The sequence below is a fragment of the Haplochromis burtoni genome, unplaced genomic scaffold (genome assembly GCF_018398535.1).
Source record: "Haplochromis burtoni strain Fernald_Lab_line unplaced genomic scaffold, NCSU_Asbu1 Contig_751, whole genome shotgun sequence".
NCBI lineage: Eukaryota > Metazoa > Chordata > Actinopteri > Cichliformes > Cichlidae > Haplochromis > Haplochromis burtoni.
This window is the reverse complement of record NW_024583112.1, coordinates 7324-27553: the sequence shown is the minus strand read 5'-3', so window position 1 is coordinate 27553 and position 20230 is coordinate 7324. Positions and strand designations below refer to the sequence as shown.

The window sequence follows — 20230 nt, the reverse complement described above, 5'->3', positions numbered from 1 at the left end:
GTTGCTGTGATTTTTGAAGAGAACCTGGGGAGCTTATGCTGGACTGTTCAATGGAAGGGCAGGAGATGGAGATGTGAAATTAGATGGACTGAAACGGAAGAGGACACAGCTCATTGCTGCAGCCGTTTTGTCGGATGCCTTTCTAACTAACTTGAACTCCTTGGACTAAACTCCCGCCAAAAACCCTGAAGTAACGAACTTAAACCTAATGTCTCACTGTGTTGTACCTGGTCTTTGAGCACTGTCTGTTCCCTTGTTTTTGTGTGGTGTTTTTTTAAACAATATATGGGTATATCTCCATGGGTGAGTGCATATATCTGTATCTGTGTGTTTACGCACACCGTCTATACATGATGAGCATGCATTATTATTATTACACACTCAATTTTTATTCATTTTCTCCTTTATTTCATTTCATTTTATTTTTCTCTGTCTTCCTTGTTTAAAATACTTTTGGAAAAGCAATAAATAAATCTTTGGAAAAAAAACATTCTGTTCCATGAAGGTCTTTGCCGATTTCTTCTATTGGCTGCACTCTTTTGGGGTCATCAGGGTGTATCCATCTGCCTCCATCTCACCCTATTCCTACCATCTTCCACTGTCGCACCAACCATCTGCACATCCTCCTTTACTACACCCATCGGTTTCTCTCTAAGATCCTTCCTCATGTCATCCTCGACTCTCTTTTTCTCCAAAGTGCTCCACCTGAGCTGTCCCTCTGATAAACTAATTTTTGACTTTGTCCATTGTGGTCACTCCCAATAAAATTGTTAGCATCTTCAACTCTGCCTCCTGTCTTTTTACCAGTATCACTATCTCCAAACCATACATGATAGCAGGTCTCACTACCAACTTGTAAACCTTCCCTTTCACTCTTGCTGGTCTCTGTCTTTCACAAATGACCACTGACAATCGTCTCCACCCACTACACCCTCCCTGCACTCTCTTCTTCACCTCTCTTGCGCATTGTCCTTTGGGTGGTTGAACACAGGTATTTAAAATCGTCTACCTTTGCCATCTCCATTTCTTGCAATTTTACCTTTCCATCTGTCTCACTCTCATTCACACACACGTATTCTGTTTTGTTTCTACTGACTTTCATTTCTTTTTTCTCCAGATCATACCTCCACCTCTCCAGGCTCTCTTCCAGCTGCTCCCTACTCTCACTACAGATTACAATGCCATCTGTAGACATCATAGTCCATGGAGACTCCTGCCTGATCTCATCTGACAACCTGTCCATCACCACTGCAAACAAGAAGGGGCTCAGGGTCTATAACTGATGCAATCATGAAGGTTTGTGACTTAGAAACTAAAATAAAATCAGGAACACAGCCTAAGCATATTTTCATCTTGCATCCCATGAGAGGATTTGGACCTACTGTAAAGTAGTTTTTGAGGTATTTCAGCTGGATCAAAGTAGTGGATCAACCAACTTGCAACCTTTTCTTGCAGCCATTTTCCAGATTGCTTCATAAAGAGACACAAACCTGCCGCCTCACTGTTAGTCGCTGTGGGAGACTCACAAAGCACACACACACACACCACTGACCCAGCTTTGTGTACATATGCCTCTCCACTGCTGAAAGCCATCACTTTCCACTCTCAATGACAATCTTGACACTTTCTCAATAAGACCCATGCAATTTTATCTCAGAGACCAAAAAAACAAAACAAAAACAGAAGCAATTTTCATGCTACTGAGAAGCTAATTAAACACAACGTGCCTGGGAAAGAATAGGACTGGGGAAAAGATGTGTGTCTCTGTATACGGTTGAATCATGCAGAGTGCTCAGTGGGAGAGAGACAGACAGGTCAACTCTGACAGCTCTAACTCAGCTAAGAGAGGGAGAGCAAGTGCGAGGAAAGAAATAAAGAATGTAAATGCGTATGTGTGTGTGGGGACACTGGAAGGGAGAGAAAAGAAACAGGCAGAGGGAAAACATGAAGAGAAAGCAAGAGGTAAAAAAATCACATTAACTTCCTTAACAGTCATTGTAAGCTGTGTTCAGGGTTGCAATTGATGTTCTGGCCCTGTGTTTATGTCAGAGTGAATGGTCAAACAGAAACGATCCTAAGTAATCATGGTTCTTCATTTACACTTTCTGTTACTGATTATTTCCAGAGAACACCGACTATATCCTCAAGTATATAGATGTTTATACTTCAGTTGCTACTGTGTTAAGGCAATTAATATAGCAGAATCCAATGTGCTGGAACATTTGGGCCTAAAAGCAAATAAAAAATTAAATGCATTGAAAGAGATTCATGCCACTGCCAATTTAAAAATTGAAAACAACATATTTAAAGCAGCATTTTAGAAGGAAATGCTGCTTTATTTTCCACCCTGAGGGAAATTTTATGTTTTGCTTTCCAGGATTTCCTCACACTATACCAGATCCAATTCCAAAACTTTTATTCCTCACATCCGGCTCATCTTTTCTTGCACAAACTATGTCAATTATAGCCAAAGTTTGGATCAAAAACCAAATCATTGATGTATACAGGGAGTGCAGAATTATTAGGCAAATGAGTATTTTGTCCACATCATCCTCTTCATGCATGTTGTCTTACTCCAAGCTGTATAGGCTCGAAAGCCTACTACCAATTAAGCATATTAGGTGATGTGCATCTCTGTAATGAGAAGGGGTGTGGTCTAATGACATCAACACCCTATATCAGGTGTGCATAATTATTAGGCAACTTCCTTTCCTTTGGCAAAATGGGTCAAAAGAAGGACTTGACAGGCTCAGAAAAGTCAAAAATAGTGAGATATCTTGCAGAGGGATGCAGCAGTCTCAAAATTGCAAAGCTTCTGAAGCGTGATCATCGAACAATCAAGCGTTTCATTCAAAATAGTCAACAGGGTCGCAAGAAGCGTGTGGAAAAACCAAGGCGCAAAATAACTGCCCATGAACTGAGAAAAGTCAAGCGTGCAGCTGCCAAGATGCCACTTGCCACCAGTTTGGCCATATTTCAGAGCTGCAACATCACTGGAGTGCCCAAAAGCACAAGGTGTGCAATACTCAGAGACATGGCCAAGGTAAGAAAGGCTGAAAGACGACCACCACTGAACAAGACACACAAGCTGAAACGTCAAGACTGGGCCAAGAAATATCTCAAGACTGGTTTTTCTAAGGTTTTATGGACTGATGAAATGAGAGTGAGTCTTGATGGGCCAGATGGATGGGCCCGTGGCTGGATTGGTAAAGGGCAGAGAGCTCCAGTCCGACTCAGACGCCAGCAAGGTGGAGGTGGAGTACTGGTTTGGGCTGGTATCATCAAAGATGAGCTTGTGGGGCCTTTTCGGGTTGAGGATGGAGTCAAGCTCAACTCCCAGTCCTACTGCCAGTTTCTGGAAGACACCTTCTTCAAGCAGTGGTACAGGAAGAAGTCTGCATCCTTCAAGAAAAACATGATTTTCATGCAGGACAATGCTCCATCACACGCGTCCAAGTACTCCACAGTGTGGCTGGCAAGAAAGGGTATAAAAGAAGAAAAACTAATGACATGGCCTCCTTGTTCACCTGATCTGAACCCCATTGAGAACCTGTGGTCCATCATCAAATGTGAGATTTACAAGGAGGGAAAACAGTACACCTCTCTGAACAGTGTCTGGGAGGCTGTGGTTGCTGCTGCACGCAATGTTGATGGTGAACAGATCAAAACACTGACAGAATCCATGGATGGCAGGCTTTTGAGTGTCCTTGCAAAGAAAGGTGGCTATATTGGTCGCTGATTTGTTTTTGTTTTGTTTTTGAATGTCAGAAATGTATATTTGTGAATGTGGAGATGTTATATTGGTTTCACTGGTAAAAATAAATAATTGAAATGGGTATATATTTGTTTTTTGTTAAGTTGCCTAATAATTATGCACAGTAATAGTCACCTGCACACACAGATATCCCCCTAAAATAGCTAAAACTAAAAACAAACTAAAAACTACTTCCAAAAACATTCAGCTTTGATATTAATGAGTTTTTTGGGTTCATTGAGAACATGGTTGTTGTTCAATAATAAAATTATTCCTCAAAAATACAACTTGCCTAATAATTCTGCACTCCCTGTATATGAGTGTAGTATAACACACTATTTTCAGCTTTATTTGTGTAACAGGGTAAAATAACAAAACTACATTAAATATTTAATAATATGCTTATTTTTTCTGCATTTATTACTCACAAAATACGGTCCGACCTTCAGTCAAATCAAAACCACAGACAAACACAGATTTCAGATGTTTGAATAAATTGATGAAATAGGAAGCAAAGAGGTGCTCCTCCATATAAATAGGCATACATATGATTAACTTGCAAAGTCTACTCTTTTCAATAACAAATGGTTGGTGTGGGCAATTTTTACAGGACCTCAGAAGAACTATACAGATGTACAAAGCTGAAAGAGAATGCAAAAGCACTACTAAAAATCTGAGTGTTCCTGAGTCTACAATAAGACAAACAAGCCTCATCTGTTTTTCATTATTAGATCAGAGGAAGAACAACACTGCAGAGAAAAACTACAGCTGTGAAGCATGATGGAAGCAGCATTGTGGATTGGCCTGGGCACTTTGCAATCACTGAGGGAACAATATGCTGAAAATTGTACCAAAAAGCTTACAGGAGCAGGTCAGGGCAGCAATCCATCATGTACTGGTTAGGAGGGGTTAGGTGAAGCAACAAGTAAAAGACCACAGAGCATAAAAAGGAAATCCATACCTTAATGGGAAAAGAAAATTAATCATTAATGGCCACGTGGGCATCATAGCCTGTTGTGGCATAACCTAAAATGGGCTGTGCAATCTATACAACCCAGAAATATCTCAAACCAATTGTTGTGGAAAACTCAAAAGCACCTAGAGGAAATATTTGAAATTAGTTGCTTTCACTAATGAACAAATACATTTAATTTTACTAAACACACATTTTTTCTAAAGTACCAAGGGTACTTTCCAGCTTACATGGAGATTATTCAATACACTTAATTGAGGAGGATATTAAGTATAACTGGTTGCGGGTTTTTAGTCTAGGCAGATTGCGCTGGAATGTACTAAATTATAGGGCAGACCACACTGCATGATTATTCAGTATAGATATCTTAATAATTCTAAATCCTTCCAAAATGTTTTTCTAGCAACCATATATATAATGACCATGCATGTAATTAAATGAGCTATTCACATTCATAGCATTGCACAGTGTGTTGATAAACACAAGATGATCAGTTAATAATCAATTTACAGTTCCAATAGCATAAAGCATCATAAATTTGAGGTGCAGGGTAAATACATTTGTAATCTAATTCCCACAGTTTCTGTGCTACATAAAGGAAATCTTACACAGATGAATGAACGGATACATGAATACATGCATGAAAGGTAAGATTTGTTGACTTAAAGTTTCCATGGGTTTAATGAGTTGAGTAATAGTTAAGTATTACATGCAGTTTTTCCCTCTACAGCATAGGTGTCAAACTCTGGCCCAATTACATTTGGCCCGCGAAGCCATACCAAATTACTATTAGAGCTGGCCTACTGGTATTATACAGCTAATATTTATATTGCTTAGTATTAAGCTTTGCTTGTTCCATATTCAGTTTTTCAGCAAAACGTGTTTGAGTCCAGAAAAGATTCATTCTTATATCTGGAGGAATAAATATATTTCAATAAATATTAACGTTAGCCCGCGACTTTGATCCAGTTTTGAATTTTGGCCCACTGTGTATTTGAGTTTGACACCCCTGCTCTACAGCAACCAAAGGAGGAAAAACAGAATATATTAGCAAACTTGCCTGATTTATGTGCACTTAATGTGCTTATGATAGTCTATACTGCATTTCGCTGGCAGTTTCAGCACATCTGGAGAGAAGTGGAGTGGAGGAGAAAGGTAAAATGAAGACAACACCAGGGGAGTTAACAATGACTGGTTAGGCATTTTTGTGAAACAAACCTCTGGCCCACCACACTGAATCCATCTTTTCTTTTTAGGCAAACACAAATCGAGCATTTAGAAAATGTATGATGTAAATGTATTCATGATATGATCTGCTGGTGAAGGGCAATATATTTAGGAGGGGTCTATCACATCTGTCAGTCAGCCTGAAACTTATTATGTGGTCTGAAGTCTCTTGAAGATGCAAAAAAAAAAGAAAGAAAGTTTTTTGTGGACCTTGAATTGAGTTTATTGCCTAGAAAACATGAAATGCTCTAAAACTGAAACAAATTCTGTGGCATGTACCATTTTGCTTCCTGTGCAGTCAGCCAGCTGTTATAACATTGGAACCAACTTGGCTGGAGTAATACATAGTCTATCTACTTAAATAGGTGTTAAGCTAACTGTTGTACATACAATAGTTTCTTCCAAGTGAACATTATTACATTGCAAAACCAAAACACAATCTTGTATTTGCCAACCCACAAAGTATACTGAAAAGGGAATTTCGTTTTAGCTGTGGTGAGGATCGGTATGAGAACACACTCTCATACTGAAAGCTACAGCTAAATAATTAAAGGGCAATCCCACCCTGAAATGGATTTCACAAATGCTACTTGTTTGTTCTCTGACAGCTCAGTCTATGTGTGAACACTGGCAACTACATTCCAGAGAAACTAATTAGCCAGTGGTCTGACAGACTGAGAGGAGTTAAGTATGAGTTTCACTGGTCTGAATCTCAGTACAGTTAGACAGTTGCAGGGTGCACAGTGAAATGTGGTAAGTTAAGAAAGCAATCTCACTACCCGAAACAAGATTAATGTGTTATTAGTGTGTTGCAATACAATTCATTAAAAACAATGATTCTTTAATTGACAAAACTGAATTATTATTCAAAATTGCACCATGATTGCATCTAGTTAACGTCTTTTTCAAAGCTACTACTGGGAAGGTCACACACATTACTTTCTAATTGTTTCATCTAGCAATGTGGCTCATAGAGCTGTTTATAAAGACCTGACTCATGAGATTCAACCACACACATCATACTTTGTAGCAGTTGCTCACATGGTCAGATAAAACAATATGTATATTATGATTACCTGTTTTTACACGAGTACATATTGTTGGTACGTGTGTACACTGTTGGCATGTGGATGTGTACTGTATGTTTATTTACCTGTTTTGACAGCAGTAAAGCAGTGTGTGTCTGTTGTCTTGTATGAGCAGAAGAAGCAGTAGTAATGCTTTGGCTCTTGTTATCGTAGACGGACTCTCTAGACAACGCAGCACTTTCAAAACCAAATCCTAAAAGCAAGGAAATTAAAATTATTCCTCAAACAGATTACATCCTCTGGCAACATAGCTAGTATTGTGTGTTTGTGTAGGATTATGGGAAAATATGGTCCTAGACACATCTACTATTCTATGAATTGCAACCAGGTTTCCAAAAAAGATCAGATGCTCTGTAAGATGTAAAGAAACAAAAAAAAGCTGAACGCAACAATTTCTGTCTGTTTTTTTTTACTTCAATTAATGCTCATTCTGAAGCTACACACACACAGACAAATTAACAGCAGACAAAGTACTGTGTTACTACAGTGTGTTTTTGGTGGTGTGCAACTGCTAATTATTCTGCTGCTGCCAAAACCCCCTCAAACCAAAACAAAACTAAGCTTTGTAATTAAGACAAAATCATATATAGTCAAAAAAGTTTACAGATTTTAATATTGCTAAGAACAAATTGAAATTGAAAATGTTAATTTGGTAACATAAGTACTCTGGTAAATTTAAAGTTTAAAGAGAAAAAAGTACTTTGCTGTCCTAATATCACCTTATCACAAGAAACAGAAATCAACAGAAAAGAGAAAAATATCCAAACTAATAACATGTTCATTTCTTAAATTTTTTTTCCCGAAAATGTACGTATAACAAGCTAAAAATTAATCAGCCCAGACTAGACACACATACACAAACTCGCATGCCTACAGCTACAACAACTATTCACTCAGTAGCAGTAACTGGTTGGAAAACATTTTGACTGACCACCCTTCATTACCATTATCATAATCACCAGCACCACTGAATGTGTGTGTGTGTGTGTGTGTGTGTGTGTGTCTCAGCAATGAGAAAGCATGTGTATACATGTGTGTTTATGGAGTTACACACTAAGTTAATTAATTTCAAAAGCCCAGTAGTGTGTGCCTTGCTGATAAGTCCCACCCCACTACCCATAATGCTTTGCTGAAGTAGAAGGCTACAGCATGTTCATTCAGCCAATTAGCCTAGATACTGACACACTCAACAAATTAACGCTTCTGCTTGAGTGTACACACACACACACACACACACACAGTCACTCACTCACATGCATGTACACATACACACACACACTAACAGAGTTCTGTGTAAACAAACTCTTGGTCTGTCTGTCCTTGTGCCAAGGGAAAGTGTGGGGGGGAGGGGATTGGAGGGTGAATGCATATCATTGTATAATTAGAGCAGAGCTGAAGTACTAAGTTTGTATTCTGGTGTTAAATTGGAAATACTCAATGCAAATAAATTCAGTTCAGAGTCAATTACCATTGCTAGACTTCAAGTTAAAACCTTCAAATCAATTTCAGCTCCTCTGCCTTACCAAGATTAGCACATCACATACACACTTGATGGACTGTCTTATGAAAAATTAAATAAGCAATTCCTGACAAATTAGTTCATGAACAGTTCAGCATCAGTTCATGAACTGTGTGGAAGAGAGAAAGAGAGTGGTAAAAACAGCGTGAAGACGTTAGGAATCTGAGAAGGCCAGTTTCGTTTGTTCTTGGTGTTGTTGTGTAGTTATCCAGGAGTGTTTGTATCCCTCAGCCACTGTGTAAAACTCTCTAATTAGAGACATTCCTCACATGAACTAAAAATCAACGCTTTCCTTGTAGTGATGTTACCACCAAATCATCTGTCAAATAATGCTCTAGCAATTTTACCACAATGGTTGTTTGTGTCTAGGTTTCTGAGACACACTTTTTTTGTTGCTATACATTAAAATATACACTCACCCAATACTTTATTAGGTACACCTCGCTAATAATAGGTTAGACACATTCTTACATTCAGAAATGCTTTCATTGTTTGTGGCACTGATTTATATAGAGTTTATATAGTGAACCAAGAAAATACGCTCTACACCATTACACCAAAAAACATTCTTTCACATTGTTTACGCCAAATTCCTACTTTACTCTACTCAAAACACTGGATCTACAAATTGTGGAAAATTATTCTGAAAATGTTCCACAAGTTGTACAATTCCAAATATTGTGATTAGCTCATCAACTCCAGTACATAATATCATCAAAGGCTTCTGAGAATTGGAAAAAATCTCTATGTCTAAGAGACAAGGCTGAAAATCAATATTGGATGGTGCTCTTCATGCCCAATACAGTTCTCTCTCATGGAAATAACTGCATGGTCTCAGGAACACTTCCAGAACCACAGTTCACCGTGTCATCAACAAGTGCAGGTTAAAGCTCTGTCATGCAAAGAAGCAGTGAACATGATCCACCACCTTCTGTGAGCCAAAGCTCATTTAAACTGGACTGAGGCAAACTGTTCTGTGGTGTGGTGTGTTCTCAGATTAAACAGTTAATAAGTCTTCTTTGTTTTATTCTCAATAAAATACAACTTTATGAGATTTGCAAATCATTCACCCAGGGAAAACATGAAAATTCCACACAGAAAGGCCCCAGCCAGATGTTGGAGATGAACCCAGGACCTTCTTGCTGTGAGGCAACAGTGCCAGCCACCGTGCTGTTCATATTTTTTTAGGTTTACATGCCTAACTGTACAGACGTGTTGCCATGTGACTATCAAATTAAATATTTGTGTTAAGAAGCCGTTAACCGGTGTACCTAATGCTGTGGTTTATACGCGTAGCCGGACGTGTTACACAAGTGATACACATACCCTGTTCTGTGTTACACGGTGTGTTTGAGTGCATGAGGTGAGCAAGGCAGCGGCCACAGCAGTGAGCAGGTGCTGCTGGACCCGGGCTCCTGCACCCCCTATGCCCTCCAAGATGGCTGCTGGACCACAGGTGTCAATTACTGATAGGAAGATTGCTGGGACCACCCGGGTTAGCCTAGAAAGAGACTGGAAAAACAGAAAAAGATACACACACACACACACACACACACACACACACACACACACACACACACACACACACACACACACACACACACACACACACACCGAGAGATAATGTACGCTCCTCTGTAACATAGCACTGAAATTCCTTGCCATTAGTGAAGGAAGAAGTGTCCAGTGATACATATTATGGAATAACAAATGACTGTGTCATTCAGAAAAACATTAATATGGTTCAAAGCCTGACAGTGGGTGATGTGGGATATCTAATGCTTAACATGGCCTGAATTAATACACAGTCCATCATAATAAAGTGGGTAGAGAAAGTTGGTATAGTTTCAGAAAGTATGTGGTTTGTGACGCATCATAATAAAGTAGTTGATATTCATTACTTGTGGTTCACTAGGAGAATCGCATCAGAATTAATTATTTTTTAGCAGACTATAACAGCAATACAAGAAATTCAGTCAGTCAAGCACATTTGGCTGCTTTAACTTTGTGTAATATATACAGCTGGTGCAAATAAGTTTGTGAAATCAGCTTGAATTATTCAAAGTCAACTAGTATTAATCACTTTTTTTTTTACTATATCTTTATAGCTCTTACAAAGTTAGCTTTACATCTATGATATATCTTTATATATGTGAGCTTACAGAAATAGCAGTGACTCTGACAGCCTCCACAGTGGAGTGAGTGAACAGGTACCACAGGGCGGCGCCTATCTCTGTGGTGACCAGGTGATGGGAGGGACCAGACAGCACTGTTGATATGTTCTCTATTGCTTTTGCTGCCATATGATGAACTGTAGTGTCATCCTGAAAGACAAACATAAATGTATTTCTAAATCATGTATATCAACTCTGACATAGAGATCAGCTAACCGCACTGGGACTAGACGAGGTAATGTATAATTTAAGTATGTAGCATATAGTAAAATGATCAAATTAAGATAAGATAAGATAAGATAAGATAAGATAAGATAAGATAACCTTTATTAGTCCCACACGTGGGAAATTTGTTTTGTCACAGCAGGAAGTGGACAGTGCAAAAGTTATGAGGCAAAAATTAGAATACAATAAGAATAAATACAGTACACAACTGTACAGAATAGAATAAAATAAAATACTATATACAGTAGAATAAAATAAAATAAATATACAATAAGATAAAAATAGAATACAAATACTATATACAACTGAGTAAAAATACAACGATGACAGAAAGGATTATTGCACTTAGTATTATTGCATATGTATGGATGTGTGTGTTTGATCAGTTAAAGTCTTTATTATGGAGTCTGACAGCAGTGGGGAGGAAAGACCTGCGAAATCTCTCCGTCCCACACCGTGGGTGCCGCAGTCTCCCACTGACTACACTACACTACACTACAGGTGGCACTGACTACACTACCAACTACACTTATAATAACAGGCTAGTGACAAAAACCTCAACAGTTGTCCTTCAGCAAAGACAAAGAATACCAAGCAGAAACACTTAGATACATAAACAGAGACAATACAGAAAGAAAAAGTTGTTGTTTTACTACTGCCTGTGCTAGAAGCAATTTGTGTGCCAGCACAATCAACTGGTGAAGGTCACACATGTGTAAAGCTAAGCTTTCATACTGGTGTGCATCTTAATAGCAGAGTATATTATAATGATAAGGGTTCAGCATTTTCTGGTTGATTGTTAAATTCAACACCCAAAACCCGATTACTGAAAAATGTGGCCACGATGTACAAAAAAAGTAATAAAATCACAAACTGACAATTAGATTAGCTCTCAGTGACATCTCAGTACAAAACGGAGACCGAAGTTGTGCGTATGTATGAGTGAACTTGTGTATTAACGTGTTTGTGTGCATATTCGATGTGTATACTGTATGTGCCCACACACCTTTGCTTCAGTAGAGAATAGTTGTCAGTGTTCAGACAATGGGCTAATGAAATGTCTGTCGCTGAGGAAATTAGTTTTCCAGGAATGTCATTGTGGAGAAAGCCAGGAAGTAGAACAGAAGTGATTGCCTCTGTCAAGTTATTATTGTGTTTCACTGTGTTACATCATTTACACGCAATCTCCCTAGATATGGGATACGATAGAGCCTATTCATACAAAAACAGCTAATAATATTTTGTGGTAAAGGCTCATATGAACAGCTGAAACATTTATTTCACTCTGGAAATGTATTATGTTAATTCTGAAAAACACATCAGTTTATACTTAAAAGCTGTTGTACAGTTCACAAAGTCAACACTTTTGTTTATAAAGTAAGTATAAATAATGCGATACTTAAGACAAAGTCGAAACAATAACAGTGATACTGGATACAAAAAATATTTTTTTCCCTCAAAAACAACTGAACTCATATCATGTCAGTTTGAAATGATGTTCACATTAGACCTAAGTTGAAGCAAGTTTTTACATAATGTGCTCTGACTGTGTCAAAGAATATCCTTTGGTCCCAAAATACAATAACAACATTTTGTATTAATCCTCTCTTGAAAAAAAGGATAAATCATTTGGCTTCTGTTCATCACAAAATGGCAAAATGTAATTTTAGGTGTTAAAAAGTTTGTTCTCTCGTGGACACATTTACCTGTGACATTGAAGAAAGCATCTGTGATCAGGCTGCAAGCCTTGGTTATTTTATGTCATACATCACATACAACATACAACAAGTATATGGAAACAAAATCAAGACTAATATCTTAAATAGATGACCTATTAATCCAATATAGAACATCACATTGCACTATTCACCACCAAGAGACTATGTTGAACAACGACATAATGAATCCTCTGGCACCCCTCCGGGAACCAGTAGAATGGTCTGTTCCAGCATTCCCCAGGCCGTGCGGGCCAGCTCACTAATGAGCCCACGGGGGAGCACCCACTGTCTGTGTGTTTAATAGACTGTAGCCCTGCCAAGAACTACACAGAGAAGAGGAGGGGTGTTAAAGACAAAGAGTGAGAGAGATAGAGTGAGAGAGATATCCTTATATGTGGTAAGAAACAAGTTGCTAATGCAAGAAATTCCATCATTATGATGCAGAGAGAAATACAGCAGAGAGAGAAAAGAGTAAGTCATTCGCACTATAATGTCTCCCAGTATAAGTACTCTCATTATATTATCCTTATAGCTCTAGTTAGACTTTACATTCCCAGAAAGGTAAGCTCAAATAAATTAGTAAGTAACATTTTTACAATTGTTTTTCCAATAATCTGGGTATATGACCAATAAAAATATTTTTGCTCATTTTGTTCTACAGTGGGGCAAAAAAGTATTTAGTCAGCCACCAATTGTGCAAGTTCCCCCACTTAAAATGATGACAGAGATGCACCATTTGCACCAGAGGTACACTTCAACTGTGAGAGACAGAATGTGAAAAAAAAAATCCATGAATTCACATGGTAGGATTTGTAAAGAATTTATTCGCAAATTATGGTGGAAAATAAGTATTTGGTCACCTCAAACAAGGAAAATCTCTGGCACTCACAGACCTGTAACGTCTTCTGTAAGAAGCTTTTCTGTCCCCCACTCGTTACCTGTATGAATGGCACCTGTTTGAACTCATCATCTGTATAAAAGACACCTGTCCACAGCCTCAAACAGTCAGACTCCAAACTCCGCCATGGCCAAGACCAAAGAGCTTTCGAAGCACACCAGGAAAAGTATTGTAGACCTGCACCAGACTGGGAAGAGTGAATCTACAATAGGCAAGCAGCTTGCCTAGCAGAAAAAAATCAACTGTGGGAGCAATCATCAGAAAATGGAAGACATACAAGACCACTGATAATCTCCCTCGATCTGGGGCTCCACGCAAGATCTCATCCCGTGGGGTCAAAATGATCATGAGAACGGTGAGCAAAGATCCCAGAACCACACGGGGGGACCTGGTGAATGACCTGCAGAGAGCTGGGACCAAAGTAACAAAGGTCACCATCAGTAACACACTACAACGGCAGGGAATCAAATCCCGCAGTGCCAGACGTGTTCCGCTGCTGAAGCCAGTGCATGTCCAGGCCCGTCTGAAGTTTGCCAGAGAGCACATGGATGATACAGCAGAGGATTGGGAGAATGTCATGTGGTCAGATGAAACCAAAGTAGAACTTTTTGGTATAAACTCAACTCGTCGTGTTTGGAGGAAGAAGAATACTGAGTTGCATCCCAAGAACACCATACCTACTGTGAAGCATGGGGGTGGAAACATCATGCTATGGGGCTGTTTTTCTGCCAAGGGGACAGGACGACTGATCCGTGTTAAGGACAGAATGAATGGGGCCATGTATCGTGAGATTTTGAGCCAAAACCTCCTTCCATCAGTGAGAACTTTGAAGATGAAACGAGGCTGGGTCTTCCAACATGACAATGATCCAAAACACACCGCCCGGGCAACAAAGGAGTGGCTCCGTAAGAAGCATTTGAAAGTCCTGGAGTGGCCTAGCCAGTCTCCAGACCTCAACCCCATAGAAAATCTGTGGCGGGAGTTGGAAGTCCGTGTTGCTCGGGGGCAGCCCCACAACATCACTGCTCTCGAGAAGATCTGCATGGAGGAATGGGCCAAAATACCAGCTACTGTGTGTGCAAACCTGGTAAAGACCTATAGTAAACGTTTGACCTCTGTTATTGCCAACAAAGGTTATGTTACAAAGTATTGAGTTGTATTTTTGTTATTGACCAAATACTTATTTTCCACCCTGATTTACGAATAAATTCTTTACAAATCCTACCATGTGGATTCATGGATTTCTTTTTCACATTCTGTGTCTCACAGTTGAAGTGTACCTCTGGTGCAAATTACTGACCTCTGTCATCATTTTAGGTGGGGGAACTTGCACAATCGGTGGCTGACTAAATACTTTTTTGCCCCACTGTATAAAGAGGCCCGTAATATGATGGAAACTGTTCAGAAAAGAGCTTAAAGGGTTAACAAGCATTAACAAGACTAAACTAAAGAAACACACTTTTACTTGTCATGTCTTTGAACATATGGAGTCATAAGATGGTCAGGCTGGAATATGAACCACTCTGTAAACAATTTCTCCAGAAGCTATTTAGAGTTGGGTGTTTCAATTAGGTAAATGAGATCAGAAGACTATATCACCAACTCCTATAACAAAATAAATAAATAAATAAATTGTTTTAAATAAGAAAAAGTCACAAAAGTAACTAGTGTTTGTCAAATCACTGCTTTCCATTTTTTTCCAAACACCTCTAGGCTGATACTCTGAGACAAAAATGTATAACATCATGTATGGAGAAGAAAAAAAAAGGAGATGCACACCATCACCAAAATATCATCCCAACTGTGAACCATGGTGGATGGAGCATTGTGAGAACAAAATGATGCAACTAGACATTAACCTAAAGTCAGTACCCTGATTTTAACTGACTGACATCTTCTGCACATGAAGGTTGTTCAGCTAAGACAGGCCGTAATGGGAATGGCCCCAAGATCCTCCTCATTGTTGTGGAAATATCTACAGGAAGTGTCTGATTGAGGTTGTTGCTGCTAAAGGAGGTTCTACCACCGACTAAAGTTAATTTTCCCCTTTCAGGCCTGTACTGTTAGTAATAGCTCAATGTGTTCAGTGAAGACATGAGGAGTACAGTGCTTTGTATGTTAAATGAGTAATCACACTGCTTTTGTAATTGTGACTTCCACAAAGATCAGACAGCATATTGGTGGGGGGTTAATTTACTGTGCACTCTTCAAGGTAATCCACCCTCCTTAATGCTACTACTGCCACTTGTGAGACAATAAAAGATATACTAGGGATTTGTTTTTCAAATGTAGAGTAAGAACTATATACCAGAGCTATACCTGTGGCCGAGCCTAATGTATTTTAAAATCTGGAACTATATCACCACTTATCACCATCCCATCACCACTTAGTTTCATGAGGCAAGCAGAAGATATAAAGGAGGCGTCACCCTCCATTTAAAATCACTTTTGCATCACGCCTCCTAAAAGAAAAACAAAATAATGGGAAAAAAATCCCTTAAGGCATTTTGCGATGCCAAATATTGTAACACTTATAAATGATCAGCAGAGTAAGGTGAGAATTTGGAAGTTACAAATAGACAGTAGCTCAGCATTTGTAGAAACTGTGCTTAGATGCAATCAAGCCTGCTTGTATTGATGTCCAAGATACAAAATGTTTTGTGAGCAATTTTCTTAAATACTATCTGATATGAATAATACTATTACGATTTACATGGTGAAGTTCAATCCTTTAGTATTTTTTTTTTAGGTATATACTGAAAATATATGTATGGCACATGCAACACAACAAGGTGTTTGGAAACTGACTGAAGTCTCAGAGAGTTATGACTTCAACTGCAGTCTTTACAAGCACTAGGAGGAGCAGATTAACTGCTTTATTCTTCCAGCGGTAACTGCTGTTCAAAGAACATCAGCTGTATATGTAGCTCCAAGACAGAGAGGTAAAGCTAATCCATATTTGTAAACGTAACCTCAGATATATTCTGTCAGCAGTGTTGGGGAGTAACGGAATACATGTACCGCCGTTACGTATTTAAAATACAAAATATGAGTAACTGTATTCTGTTACAGTTACCGTTTAAAAAGCTGGTATTCAGAATACAGTTACTTTGTTGAAATAAATGGATTACACTGCGGTACTTTCCTGTTTCATTTTGTCGCGGGTCAGGACTGTTTGGGTTTTGTTTGACAGCTACGTTCTGTTGTTCCAGGCGGCAGCGCTACGGTTGCCATGGTTACAGGGCGACGCTCTCTCTCTCTCTCTGCGACTGTGTTTCCTAGGTGAGAGAGCGCCTTTTCGTTGTTGTTGTTGTTGTGCTAAGCTAACAGGGAGAATGCTACAAGCATAGCTCTGAAGAATGTAGCATCATGGGCAGTGTAGTCCGTGTTGCAGAGAGAATGGACTGCCATACACGTTATGGGTCTGTGAGCGCGAGGAGGGAGGGAGAAAAAGGGGAGTGGAAAGGTAGGAGTTGTCATCGAGGAAAAACGGGAGCTGGAAGCAGGTAAATACTTCAGCCAAGCTATTAAGACTCGACTGTACACCGTGTTCGTGTTTTCCTCCGAAAACAATAAGTTCCGTTGGAGCAGCCTTTCAACGCCTCTCTCTGTCTCTCGCAAGTAAAGTTGACCCACACAACAAAGTAAAGCTAGTTTTCGGCTACGAGCCGATAGGGACCCTGCCGTATTGGTCGGAGTCGCGGACCTTCAGTAATAGTAATAAATCACACAGCAATAGTACATTCACGTTGTTGTAAAAAGCATGATAATATATTAAGTAATCCAAAGTATTCAGAATACGTTACTGTCATTGAGTAACGTAACGGAATACGTTACAGAATACATTTTGGGGCATGTATTCTGTATTCTGTAATGGAATACATTTTAAAAGTAACCTTCCCAACACTATCTGTCAGTAACAAACTATGACTTGCATCACCATTGGACACACAGCAGCACTCAAGATAGATTTAGCCCCCACCTTGACATCTTGCCCAACAACAGTTTGGCATGTGGAGGGGCTGGGGATCAACTATTCACCATGCTCTAACACATGAGACCACAGATGCAATTATAGGTAGACTACTAAAGGCATATGTTACAATTTAGTGTGTGCCATAGTATTTCACTCAAAAAGAAAAATGTCAACTTCTTGGTTCTGAGTTAAGGAACTGATGAAATAATTAGGTTGGGAAAATGTGGTATACTAAGCCTCATTCTATCAATAATTCTATGAGCTATTAAAATTCAGAATCAAGTTGCAACTGCCAGAGTCATTATACTGGTAATTGGAATGACAGCACTGCAATTTCACTTCATGACCTCAGCTGACAAGACAAGACAATGCTCTTTGCTTGTTCTAGTTTACAGACACCAGGGATGTGTTTGGTATATTCTGGTATACTCTTTTGCTGTGTTGGACTAAATCAGAGATACAGGGCTTTGAATTCCAAAACATGTACTAATATTAATTATATTTCTAGCATTATCAGCTATTGCTTAAGTTATTGTTAGTTATTGTTAAATTAAAAAGTGTAGCTTACTGGTTGAACAGGTGAACCACATGCCAGAGGGCATAAGGCTCACCTGCTGAGGCCCAGGTTCAAGTCTGCCCCAGGCTATTTCCTGTGTGTCATTCCCCCTACTTTCTCTCCCCCTTTCTTGTCTACTGTACTGTCCTGTCCCCCCAAAAGTAAAAATGCACAAAAATGAATAAAACATTTCACAAATTCCAAATCATTGACAGATTAAAATACAATTGATTCTGACCTTAGAAGAGGTTACAGAGTTTATTGGGAAAATAGATTCATGATCTCGGGTAAAACTTACAAAGCTAGACCAAAGGTTTTCTTTTGATCTATAGTATAATAGCAGTATAATAACTGTAAAAATAAAAGAAACAAAATGTTAAGATGATTAATTCAGCTTTCCAGGAGTGCATTGGCCAGATCTAACACAAGCAACAGGAAAGCAAAGCATAAGAATTTAAGTTTGTAAGGTTTAAACTCAGAATTACCAAAAATAGAAACAATTGGTTTCATCAGAAATCAATATGACTAACTGGCTTTATGGCAAGTAGTTTAAACTTTAAAAAAAAATCTCCCTTTTTCCACAGAAAGATTTATGTGCTTTGAACCCCTGGCAAAATAAAAAGAACAAGAAATTCAAATGAAAGAGTTCAAAGGCTGGGGTGATACTGAACAATAAAACCCTGTCTTTAAATGTTGATCAGTGGATTAGATTTATATCCAAACATGTTTGCACCTGTCTGCTGAGTCTGAAGTACAAAGACAAGCAGATCAGAAAAACTAAATCACTTTCTTGAGTTGAAATCTTGTGCATGTTTAAGCACACTTTTTCACGTTTCATGTGGTTTCTCTTTCCATTTAAAATCCTTTAGAAGCCAGTGCACCTGGTTTTGAATAAGCCCCCATGGCAGCAACGCAGACATTGTCTACTGACCTCGCACACTACACATCTAACACCCCAAAGAGAAACACAGGCTTGTAGACAAACAGGTAAACATCGAGGAACAAAGGCTTATAAGCTGACTTGGACAAAATAGCTGACAGGAGAAAAAATTTATGCACAAGTAATAGAGACGTGGGAAAGGACCGATTAGGTGGGAAAACCAATATGTCACAAAAAAAAGAAAAACATACCGGTACATATTAAATATAGCTGCAAGCACTGAGGAGGGGGCAAGAGGTTCAATAGGCCACTGTCACTGAGGCAACTTGATCCGGTTAATAGCCTGGATGGAAGCATGTTATGGGGACGCTTGTTGCAGCGTCTCCAAATGGTCAAATCATACAATTTTCTTCACCTTTATGTCAACAAAAGGAAATTTGAAGATACTACTTCTCATCTCACAGCTTTGTGCCAAATTTGACTGGCTGGGTATCTCTGCCAATTTTGCCAAAACTTGAAAATAAATAAATATAACCATGCAAATAATTTAATTTAATTAAAGTTTTGGGGGTTTTTTGTAAAGAAAATTAAGTATTGCATGAACTGAAGTAGTGCTCTGAACTCCACTTGATCGAATGAAGCCAACGGTACATCATTGCTAAAACTCAAACATATGTTTTACCTAATAATTATGTAAAGAACTATTAGCGAAACCAATCAGACCCACTGTGGTGTGGTGAGTTTCAATCGTGAGTTTCATGAGATTTCAGTCAAACAGGAAGCAAAAATGTTTCCTTTCCTTCCCCAAAAAAAAACAAAACATGAAGATGCACATTTCCTTGGCAGTTTTACAATTCAGTGAGACACCATCTCAACTTGGCACATGAGCTTCATCCCAGCAACAACATAGAAATCTCTTGGTCCAGACTGGGATAAGCAAAAGAACCTCTATGCTAATGATTTCTCCCAAAGCTACTTGAAGTCAGATCCTCCAGTTAAAGGAGACTTTAAAAAAAAGTCTTACAGTGTGTCTTGTGAAAGTCTAGTCTTCTCAAGAGCCATACCTGACAGGGCCTTAGAAGAAGCATAATAAGGATTCAGAAAGCTGGAAATGCTACATATCAAAGAAAGCATGTGCTCACAGTTAAAATCAACAACAGAATTACTGAAAAGATGATTATTCATTTTTTGCAAAGTAAGGCAAGGCAAGGCAAGGCAAGTTTATTTGTATAGCACAATTCA

General features: G+C 38.8%; 1 protein-coding gene across 3 annotated transcripts in view; it reads right to left on the bottom strand.

Moving 5' to 3' along the window:
* LOC102296181 (serine/threonine-protein kinase ULK4) overlaps nucleotides 1-20230 on the bottom strand; it is a 78123-nt gene that overhangs the window by 52061 nt on the left and 5832 nt on the right. For all 3 annotated transcript variants that reach the window (XM_042215546.1, XM_005950097.3, XM_005950094.3), the window contains exons 2-4: nucleotides 10724-10885; nucleotides 9888-10073; nucleotides 7108-7235 (exon numbers count right to left, since the gene is read on the bottom strand). In XM_042215546.1, coding sequence (XP_042071480.1) covers nucleotides 7108-7235; nucleotides 9888-10073; nucleotides 10724-10885 — 476 coding nt within the window. The remainder of the gene's footprint in view (nucleotides 1-7107; nucleotides 7236-9887; nucleotides 10074-10723; nucleotides 10886-20230) is intronic.